The following is a 12,485-nucleotide window of genomic DNA, read 5'->3' as shown; positions in this document are numbered from 1 at the left end:
TCATAAAGAAAGCTGTTATCAACACAGTAACGAAGGTAAGCCAGCGGACGACGATTACCATAAATGCTGTATAGATAGTGTACATATGCAGCCAGTGAACAGCGGTGGTTGTTAACTGGTTATCTCGCAGCGATCAGCAGGGAGGGACACGAGATGAATCTTGTTGTTAACACAATCAATACTAGGGACTCATGTAGGTACAGACAGCAACATAGATATACCTGACAGTAGTGAAAAGAAATTGCTTTCAATTTGATTAATACTATATATTTAGATTGCTGCTGAAAAAGTTTAGGAACTTTAATTTTATCGTAAATGTTTATAGGTTTTGTTTACACAATAATTAAAGATCGTGAGCTACAAAATTATGGTAAAACCAGTTATTGTGATTCAAAAACTTAACCACAGAACTGATGTTGATAAAATTTCTATGGGACTAATCTGTAAGTATATCCTTTCAGATAAAAAATAATTTTCCAAATCAATTCAGAAACGATGGAGTTATGAGGTAATAGACATAAAAAAATACCGAATTGACAACCTCTTTCTTTTTGAAGTCAGTTAAAAACAGTTGAAAAATAAAACAATATACAATAATAATATAAATTTATTTAACACAAAGCAACAAAACAAAGGTTAAATAAAGAACCTTGTATTTCTGTATTAATTATATCTTAATGATTGAATTATCATTAAATTATATAACATACACGTATTATTTAAGATAAAGAATAACATAGGCTTATTATCCTGATTAATCAATATACCTGATCACAAAGTCAAAGTCGCAGGTCAACACTAGTTATTAATAAAGTGGTTAACGCAAAAGTAGTTGCCCCCATCCATGATGCTGATCATACAGAGACGTACCACGTTATCTACCGATCGTCTTGTTAATGAAATCCACTATTACCATATCGACGGGCAAACCAAGCTTCTGTTAGTGATGTGCTCGAGTCGTATGTAAATGCAATATTGTTCGTAACTTACGTTCGTCACAAACAAAACATATAAATGCGATGAAATAGTTTGTTGTTACTTTTTTAGATTATTTTTATATGTTATACGTTTACCCCTTTACAAGATCGAGAACGAGAAATAAAGTAAAATAATTCCTAATATACTTATTTAAATAAAAATTGTTACAAAATTTAGAAAGAAGAAACTTTCTAAATATATTTTGATGTTTTCTGAAAATAGTGTAACTCATAAGTGTAGTTAGTAAACTACACCCACGGGAAAAAAATGTTTATTTGGGAACCTTAGCTTAATTTACAGTTTTCTTTTTAGGATCGATAATAACTGCATTAGTAACTATACATGTAGGGTAAGTAACAACCTACCCTGACTTAGAGCGTGTTGACTATGATTTCAAACGTGTGGCACTAGAAACATTGTGTTTTAGTATAAATATCATTTAATAAGTTTTAGCATATTCTTTTTAACTTCAATGCACGGTAAAATTGTATGTTACATTTGACGGACTTAACACCGGACGGTGTTCTCTACCAGTCAACCATTGGGCAAACCTAGAAATAAATAAGTGATGCATTATTGAATTGAGAAAATATGAAGTAATACTTACTATATTATTATATAATCAATATATAATTAAATATAACAATAATAAAACAAAATTCTGTTTTACTTCTATAGCGATACAGAGGATTGACTTAAAGTATGTGTAAGATATGCAACAATTGCAATATAAAAATTTAGCAACGAAATATCTTAAACCTTTTATTTAGCTTAAATATTTTAAATAGCAAATGTGAATGTATATATCAGTTTCAACTATAAAGCTTTTTTTTTTTTAATTTGATTCTTAAAGACGGATGTAAGATATAAAGTGAATTACACAGTTACATATCATGTGAACAAATTGATAAGAAAAAAATATAAAGAAAGTATTTACTATAAAATTGAAAAAACATATGTTGACAAATTGTCGAAAAAACCTACCTAATTAAAGAACGTATTGCATCATAAAATAATAAAAGTCCCCGACATGGCATGTCAAGTCCCTTTTAAACGACGTATTAAAATGTAAAATCTTCGCGTATTGATTTCTCAACATCATTCACCTACCTGATGGTATATTTCAGTGTAACTCAAACACTGAGCCCTAGCGACCGGGGACTAAAAGCCGTAATTAAACTAATTATTTATTATTACCAAGCTCTCGCCAGTTCACGGAGAAAAACTCGAATTCCCCACCTAGAAGCAATTTGTATCGATTATATCGATTTACTTTTTCCCCGACGATTCAGGGCAAGCAATCGATGTGACTCTGGAATTTAAATTGAACGCATTCAATGTTCGATTTTCTCTTTTTTTATTATTCCTATATATTTCTAAGTCAATATTAAAGAATCAATATATCGATTATTTTTAATTTCCTACAAGGCTTCTACAAGTGCATTTGACAAATAAAGCAACTTACAATAAGCCAAGTTTTTGAACTGACATCAAAAGTAGGTTCTAATTTCATTTCTTTTTTATGTAATTCACGATATCTTGTCAATTTTGAACCAATTCTAATGGTATTCCTGTGCAGCTTTCATGCTACTTTTGTATACATTGAAATATTTTTTATGTATCTTTAATATTACAGAACGTGAGTTCGAATCGGTATTCTAAAGATTATCTTTTAATCTATGCAAGTTATTCGGAAACATACATAATAGTAAGCCGTGTCCACTCACAATAAATCGCTGAATGATGAATAACAATTCATCATAATAATCCATGAATCTAAATTGGGATTCTTAAACAGTTAGAAAGACATGCGTTTACTTGTACATTAAGCGTGAAGGTCGCCACGTTTCCGGTGCTGCGCTGTGGTAAGTTCCGCTGTTGAGCAATGTGGTGGTTCGGTGCCCGGCTAATCGTTTTTGCATCGCCACCAACTAACAATTGTATATTTATTACTATTTGATATAGGACTCCATTATATTTACGAGTATAAACATTCATGTATAATAATTACTGAGTTTAAAATAATACAAGTAAATCTATCGAACGGTGATAGGTACCTATCTTTTGAATTTATATCGGATATCTTTACATAGTAGTTAAGACTATGACGTTCTATATAGCTTATAGATACTTACTATTATAAAATTGTAAGGACATATAATTATTGCTTTTTTAATTAGTGAAACTAAAAATAAACACAGGAACTCAATACTGCCATTTACATATTTGACTTCCACCTTATATTTATTATGTCTTCACGAGAAAATAGCAAACTTCAAGCAAATTTTATAATTGTAATGACAATACCTATCTACTTAAAATAGTATCATATCTTATAAGCATTAGTCGAACAAATCCAAAAATAAAAAAGACACTTGTTATTATTTAAAAAAAAAAATTCAATGATTTAAATATAATTTATACAGGATTTACCTATTTAAGGAGCAGGGTTTCACCTATATTTAAAAATGTTTGTAACATTTATTTTAAAATAAAATTTCAAATTTCAAATATCGTTTAGAATAGATAAGAATAGGTATTTTTAAGAATTATTCTCGAATATTACACGGCACCTACGACTATATAGTATATATACTTGTAAGAATAATAAAACCAAAATATTTATTTTATTTGTTATGCCCTTAGATCCCCGACAATGGAGCGAGGGTGCTGTAGCGGCGTGGCTCCGTTGGGCTGCCCGGGAATTCTCGCTCGAAGGCGTGGCGCTACAACAGTTCGCACGTGCGCAAGGCAAAGACATATGTGCCATGGGACGAGAGGAGTTCGTCGCCCGCGCACCAGCCTTCATGGGCGACATACTTTGGGAGCATCTGGAAATACTGCAGAAAGGTAAAATTGACCCATTTTTTACTCGTAATATCCATTGATTTGTCATATTGATATTGATATATCCATTGATTTGATAAATGAGAGATTTCATATCATTCAAAATGTGCCAAATACCCAGCTTTTTTGCGTCCAATATAATGATGATGTATTAATTATTGCTGGTTCTCAATTAATTATATAAATAAAAATTGTATTCCACAAAAAAACCAACTTTAATTGTGACAAAACCAGTCATTTTTATCTAAAAACTGAACTTCTGAACTAATTGTGATAAAATTTCTATGGGACCAATTTGTAAGTTTTAGATTTAAAAAAAAAACCATATCGGTTTATTATCAACTTATTATTGTTTATTACGGAGTTAGTATCAAATATACAAAAAATACAACTGATTTGGGAACCTCCTTCTTTCTGAAGTCTATTGAAAATTAAAACCTTTGAATGTCTGAGAGATAGGCTTATTGTAAATTGGCGAAGACAAAAAAGAAACAATAAAAGTTTAGAAAATATATATAGAACTCAATAGATTTTGTATTGTTACAGATGTAGAAAAAGAGCGTTCGTTGCTCGCGAACGTGCCGCCGAATATGTACGAGAGCAACGTATGCCTGCCCGAGCTGCCGGACTACATACCGCCGCCTCCGGCCCACCACTACAACAACAACAACAATACTGGTAAGTCTATTTATCAATTCAAGCTATTGTTTTTTTTTATTGAACGATTTGTTCGCGCTTGGACTTTACGGCGCCTGATGAAAAATGACTGTGGTACCTAAGACAAAAAGCGCTCTCTAGAAAGACTCTGAATTTTTGCGGAAACACGGAAGCAGGACGAGCATTCCCTCCTTGGCAGGAATAAGAACGTGAACCGCTCCATAAGTTTGTTATTTATTATATTTACAAAAATATATAGAATTATGAAGTAGTAATAAAAATGTGCGTGATGTTTCGACCTGCGGAAGTTGCGGTATTAATTAATTAAGATTCTAAATTAACCTCCTTAATGGTACCTAGCTCCTCTAATAACATTAATTCCAATCAGCAAAGATACTAATATATTTTAATAATTGTGCATTTTAAACAGTTATTTTAATTACGTAATTTATTTATTTAATAATAGATTAATAATACTTGGTGTTTAGAACTAGCAAAGCAGGAGCCGTACCATTGTTGTCATTTTTTATGTAACTTAGAATAGCAAACAAGCTGGGCCGTCAGCTGATGGAAAGTAACAACCGGCTCCTATATACATGAGTACTACCATGAACATAACAGAGTATACTGTTTCGCCCATAATACTCCCCATGCGTTGCCATTCTTGAGGACTCAGATGTTATTCCTCTGTACCCTATAAATTCACTGCCATATCCCACCCTTCAAACCAAAACACAGCCATGCAAACACAACTACTTCACGGTAGAAACACGAATGGGACACAGGTGCTCAAGCAAACGACTTTTATACAAAGTCTTCCTTTGATAAATAATAGTAATGGTCATAGTGCAATCTGTGATGTCTATAATGCTTATATTAGTAGCTTAGTGTATATAAACATTTTAAGGGCTGTGCATAAAAATACTAGTAATAAGTCAAAAAAACAAAGAAAAAAACGTAATGCATATAAAAAAAAATAAAAAATAAACGAGTACCAAATTTTTAAAGATTATTTATTTATCTATTTATTTGCTACTCAATATAATATTTTATCCTATTTAAAATATCCGTGAAATAACACAAGCGATAAGCAAACGATATAGTAATGTCGAACAATACCCAAATTATGAGTATGTTGATTAGACGAGAAAAATCTCAATTTTACTACCTAGTTAACCCCTCTCCCTCCCCCGATATATTGTCGCTATCAACCCATAAAGATAAGCGAATCGGTCACTAAGTATGAAGCAATAAACTACGCCTCATTATACACCATTCTCGATAACCCCTCTAGCGAGTAATGACTCATGATCATCACTAATATTAATTTAAAAAAAAAGAAATGAATTTTTAATAGTGATTTTTATTTGTTTGATAATAAAAATTTGTTAATCTATTATATATAGGAAACAATCAATTTTGATAAACTTTGTTATAACAGAGTATTTAAAAAAAAATTAATCAGTTCTCTAAATTGACTTTATTGAAACTGCTTCAAAAATTAGAAGACTCTCAATTCACATGTATTTTTTAACAATAAAATCTGTTTTAGAGTTATTCAAAAATTGTGTACTGAGGCTACTATAAATAGGAAATTATGTTTGCTCTGGTCTTTTAACGACAGGCTTAATTCAAACGCTCATTTTTTCGTGACCAAACGTTTTCACATGACCAATGCAAACATAAAGATATCCAATTTCTGTTTGTATTAGTTTAGACTTTTTATGTGTATATGCCTTTTTTATATGTTATATGCCTTAGTATGGACAAAAATATTTACGTATTAGTATATACACTTCTTAGTTTTAAACACAAATTTATTCATTGAAAGAATAAATAGAACAAATTATTACCGGCCAGTATTTACAAAATTATTAGTGGCCAGTACGTGAACATAATATACTACAGACAGCACTGAAGTTTATTACAGGCTTCTTATTTTATACTTTTTGGTCATAACTCTAAAAGAGCCTTACTATATAATAATAAAATATTCAGTACTCAAATGGATGAAAAAAAAAACAAAGCATTAATTTTTATTGGAATTTCCTCTATAAATTGAGGACAAACGTATTAAAGAAATAACAACAGTATTTATTACAACATTAAAATTATAAAAAAAATATTGTAACAAACACTAAATAATAATTAATCAAAATTTTACAATCGAGGGGGTGGCTGCGTAATTTCATATGTAAAAGCCCATTTCCATTAGATATAAAACAGCGTGTTTATTGTGTTATAAATCATCGTGGCGGGATGTTTTGACTGCGCGGGCGCAGCTACTGAAATAATAAATTAGCTAAATAGACAAGAGTCCTCTTCGACATCGTTAACACGGGTGGTCCCCAGCTCACGTTCAAAGGTTTCTGTACCAATTTACACCTCCAATTGATGTTATATCATTGATATTAATAACTACACACGTAGCGAATTAGTGGAGATACACACCTTCTGTTCTGAGATTAAGCTGTTAGTGATTTATTATATGTTTTAGACTAATATACATATGTTACAATCTATAGTCTTTACCTACGATTTCGTTGACGTAATCAAGATGAACAGTAATCTTTTATTATAACCCTATATTATAATTATTATAACTAATCGGTGAAAATGATATGGTAACCCCGCCTGCGCTAACGGGATACGCTGGCGGAGCACCAATGAAGGGTGATAGATGAGAATGAAAACAGGCCAGTTAGCCCATCATGATGAATTTCATCAGGAATTAACCATGATAGTTTCCAGGGAGAACCGCGAGGAGGTCGACCTGGTTGGGTATATTGCTAGCAATGGGATTCTCAGTCTCCATTACTAACAATTCTTTTCCCCTCCAATTTCGTGATGGTGAACAGTTAAAGGGCAGAGAAGTAACAAATAAACACACTTATGTTCACACTTATAAAATTAGTAAGGATTACTGCATTTAGAGTAAATCTTTTAGTAGAAATAATAAAGAGTATATATCTATCTATGATTTCAAAGTTTAAATCAATAAAGCACTACGTAAAATGTAGCGCTACGATCTCGTAGCATTTGCCGTGACACTAATAAATTTGTCTGTATGTAGTAAATAGTTTGCTTTTGTATGTAAATATACATGATTGTATACATCAACCATATAGCACATGCAGTTTCCAGTTGGCTGGACGTGTGTGGCGCAACTTGTAGTGACCTTGACGCTATTTTTCCGCTCTCTTTCAGCCGATTCGAGGTCTATGAATCGTCTTATGCCTTGTCTTGTGCCATCGTTTGGGCCAAAGTTAGTTTATTTTAAATTACATATTGGGTCACTATGGGAATGGTAGAGAATTAGCTACATGTACTAGTGATGTTACGTCCTTTGTTGTGTAAAATAAAATTTGTAAATCAGTTTATATTGTATTTATTAATATTGTGTCTTTCAAATATGATGTATCTATTTATAATCATGAGAAATAACTTCATGTATGAATTAAATAAAGAACATCATATAACAACTGTACAATGGACTGTGCTCAAAGGAATTGTTCAATATGATGCCACTTTCTACCATTATACAGCTCACCATCGACAGGGAGTTCACACTCATATCTTAGAGTTTGGATGGTCGCGTACAGCGGTTTCAGAGATGTTTACTCCTACGAATGCTCAGATTATAGAATGAGCTCTCTGTCGAAGTTTTTCCAAGAGATTAAAGTATGGGGTTCTTTAAAAAACATTTCAGGATTTTTTTTAATGGATGATAATGGAATGGTAACCCCACCCGCGCTATTGGTATACACCGGCGGGGCACCAGTGAAGGATGATAGGTGAGGATGAAGTAGGTCAGTTAGCCCATCGTGACGAATTCAACAAGAATTGTTCACGATGGTTTCAGGGGGAACCACGTGGAGGTCGATCTAATAAGGCATATTGCTAGCAATGGGGCTGTCAAACTCCATTATTAACAATCCCTTTCCCCCCCCCCCCCTAACGTTTCAGGATTGGCAACATGAGAGTAATCCGCCTGCATATCTTTATAAACTTTACCTTTGTGAAACTATCAATCATTTTTGCTCGTTAGCTTATATTGTAGTATATGTATAATTATATGTAGGTAATATTGACTAATTAAAAATATAGTCAATAAAATATCTCCAAAAGTAAAAAAACTCATCATCGTTCCACTTTTTCTATTATTTATATATCACGACATATATAAAATATATTAAAATCTGTGTTAATATAATATATAAATGTAGAATCTGGCTGTCTTATCTACTCGTAGATATATCAGAAATCAGTATTAAAATAATTAAACGTTGTGTCCCACAAAAAAAAAACCGACTTCAATTTTGACAAAGTATTTATTTTCATCTAAAAACTAAATTACTGGACCGATTTTGATAAAATATGTATGTACATCCTTTCAAATTAAAAAAGAATTTTCCTAATCAGTTTAAAACTTACGGAGTTGTGTGGTGGCAAACATAAAAAAAAAGAAAAATGAGAACCTCTTTCTTTTTGAAATCGGTTGATAAATTATTAAGTTCTTGTATTAACAATACATTATTTGGAATTACTTTAGATGTTTATTTATTAGTAGTCGCTGAGCATTCTTTCAATCTGAAGCGTTTGGTATCCTACAAAAAAAAATAAGTTTTGTTGCAGTACTTTTTATTCCTAGCTTACTTAAATTAAACTTGTTAATAATCGTGTACATAATAGTATTTTATTTACTCAACAGAGAGTTGTATACAAAGACGCCTACTCAAAAGTATATGTCTTCTTATAAAAATATATATATACTTTGTAACATATCGAAATACGAGTACCTACTAAACGCTTAAACAAATTACCCATATTGTCTACGGCAAGGACTTTTAAAATAAAAAAAAAATATGAAGTTCGACTCAAAAGTATGTTTTCAAGGAGAGTTGATCAATCCGCCCCACTCGTTCCACCTTCGCCGAGTGGAAAGCGTCCGACCTCAGTGGCCAGTCATAGGACTCGCTTTGTTTGGATCCATCACTGTATTGTTCTTTATTCGACGATCTAGTCGATGGTAACATTTAAGTTTCGAATCTCTTCGTAGCTTTTTCCTTAAAGTTCTTTTTTACTTTTTCTTTTTAAAATAAGAATTATTCTATCAATTGAGATCATTTTACGTGTGTGAAATACGTGTCGTGTGACTCTGTGTTTGTGATCCAACATGGTGGACTTGGATTCTGGTTAAGCTATGTTCTTACACCCTAGCTCCCGGACGAGGGACTCCACTGAGCCGGACCCTGTTATGGTGTGGCGTGGTGAGTGACCATGTTCCATATAATTTCAACTTACTATGACTCAAGATCATAAGGTAACAAGGATTTACACAAATAAATCCTTCGATGCTCTCACATTCCAAGCGTTCATGGTTTGTGGTTGCTTTTTTCAAATATATTTTACGAGTATCCTTACTAGTCAAGGGCCCCTTTAGTTTCATAAAAAATCTGTCTTTCTCATGTATATAAAAAGACACAATTTGAATATAAGAGAAATAATAGGTTTGATGTACCTATTTACAATGATAATATTGATAGTACTTATTAGTACTTAATAAGTACTACATTACAATGACTGTCTCCATTAAATATTTATACAAAAAAAACACAATGTCATTAATCATTTATTATCACAAACATTATATTTAAACCTATTTAAAAGCAATTACTGACCGTCGCCCACAACGTTCGGGATTCTTTTTAGTTTTCTTATCACACCCCTCTTATTACGTACGCCGCACGCAAGTTGCAAACCCGTTAACTGCAAAAGTACTGACACAGAAGCTGCAATTATCAGTCAAAAGGTACATAATAAGCGTACATTACATATGCGTTGTGTTTACGAGCGAAATTCTATCGTCCTCGCGTCAACTCGAGCGTTGCGAACTAATGCAACTGGGCCGACGATGCTGAAGGTTAATGTACAAAAACTCATCGTATATATTCAATATTTTGCAACTGCACTCGTATTAATAAGGCGTGTAAGTACATATATAGCTAATGTTGTGTTGGTGCAATTTCGCGGCATCCGCGCTGTCGCAAGGGCGATCGCTCGCCTGTAGCACATCCTCGGCTTGAGTTGCGTACTCACTAATCGCCGGACGTGCGCCACGGAACAGTGTTGCGAAATCGCCCCGGCGTCTCGTCGTCCACCACACGGCCACGTTGCTAGAGGTGTACTGAAAATTTCATGGACACCTGCTACGCCGTAGTGGTCGTAGCTGCCGCACGCTGCGACCCTGTAAACTTACGCCCTTATTCATTAAAAGTAAAACTTTCAACAAATCTACTTTAACTATTACACTGTTTTTTACTTTCTTTTAAATTAGGAAATTAGTGAAAAGAAAGAGACAAAACAGTTCAATAGCTAAGATAGGTTTATAAGTTGTTTGACATTTTATGAATAAGGAGGTTAATATATAAAAATCACATGTCACGATATTTGTTCATGATAATCTCCTCAACCGCTTAATTGATTTTAATAAAATTTTATAAACTTGTATTATTGACTCCAACTTGGTAGCTGGAATAGTTTCATCCAAAAAAAGGATGGCAAAAAAACTTCTCTTGATCGTATTGATATATTATAAAAGAATTCTAGATATAAAATCAGAAACTGAAAATATAGCGCATATAATTTTGCACTCAATTCTAACAATTCCAATAACATTTAAAAAAAAAAGTATTAAAATATTCTTACAAATATTCAACACATATACGTATTAGTTTACCATCTAGATAAATGTAGTTTTTTTTTTTTAATTAAATATGAATTAGGTTACCAATTTACATTTTTAATTAATTCTCTGGTAATATTAAACATTTTTAACAAACCTAAATAATCTCTAGTATTTAAGTAATGACATGAAACGACGACCATTCAGAGAACTATCATATCTCTGTAAATGGTAACTTGAGTCATCCTATTTAACACGCGTTTATGAAACACTAGGTAATAAAGTGACTGTTGTATTATAGAGCAACCAATCATGTTAATTTATCGCCATAAAGTGATGTGTGTTATTTCAACGTCCCTGTGGTGACGGTGTCATTCATAAATATGATTTATCTGTAAAACTAACGCTTTGCATTAAGTCTCAGTACATTATGTTGATTTAAAAAAAATTGCTGTCGTCCATGCAAATAATGTTTGTCCGTAAGCACACGTAGTTTTGATGGCTTAGTAGGTAAATGAAACTGAAAAATACTGAATTTACTTTCTGATTTATTTCTTGTAACGCACTGACAAGTATTTTGATTGTACAATATCAAAATGTATTTTGATATTGTACAACTGCATAACTGAAATAGGTAAAAATCACTTTCTTGAGTAAGCTCCGAACAGAAGAGAGAGAATCATCGACAATCCTAGTTACATTTTTTAATAGATCATTACTAACAAGAATGGCTCCCAGTTATCTAAAAATAAATAAATAAATAAAAATAAATAGACTATAAGAAACAGAGATTCAGTCTACTAGGAATAACTTATAATTAATTGCACTAATTATAAATGACATTTAGACATACCGAAGCATAAAATATTACGTAAACGGCACCAGCAGCTTCATCCGCGTAAACGAGATAGAATATGTATTTCTCAGTTTGACCAATGGTTGACTGGTAAAGAACACCGTCCGGTGTTAAGTCCTCCAAATGTACATAAAATTTTACTATGCATCAAAGTTTAAATAAAATAAAATAAAAAATATAGTCTATATATTTCTCCAGCCAAATAGATGAAACCTATACTTTATATATAAAATATAAAATTAAACAAGTCCATTATTACTTAGATTACAACACATGTCCAAATATACAAGTCATTAATCACCGCATTCTACATAACTGCCAATCGAAATGAAGTGTCGGCAAGAAAAATATTGGGCTTTCTAAGATACCAATAAAATGATACGTAGCATTACAAGGAGCCACATCCGGCCGCCATTGTGGCTCAACTGCGAACTTCCGGCGCAAACGCAACCCGATACACAC

At 32.4% G+C, this 12,485-nt stretch overlaps 1 protein-coding gene across 5 annotated transcripts in view; it reads left to right on the top strand.

The window, feature by feature from the left end:
- LOC113519793 (ETS-like protein pointed) overlaps positions 1-12,485 on the top strand; it is a 188,213-nt gene that overhangs the window by 140,398 nt on the left and 35,330 nt on the right. For all 5 annotated transcript variants that reach the window (XM_026905003.3, XM_026905002.3, XM_026905001.3 and 2 more), the window contains 2 exons: positions 3,625-3,828; positions 4,372-4,503. In XM_026905003.3, the coding sequence (XP_026760804.2) occupies positions 3,625-3,828; positions 4,372-4,503 (336 nt within the window). The remainder of the gene's footprint in view (positions 1-3,624; positions 3,829-4,371; positions 4,504-12,485) is intronic.

Source organism: Galleria mellonella, unplaced genomic scaffold, assembly GCF_026898425.1.
Source record: "Galleria mellonella isolate WM207_F2 unplaced genomic scaffold, CSIRO_AGI_GalMel_v1 utg65, whole genome shotgun sequence".
NCBI classification, from domain to species: Eukaryota; Metazoa; Arthropoda; class Insecta; order Lepidoptera; family Pyralidae; genus Galleria; species Galleria mellonella.
The sequence above is the reverse complement of the archived record's forward strand: the minus strand, read 5'-3'. Positions and strand labels throughout refer to the sequence as shown.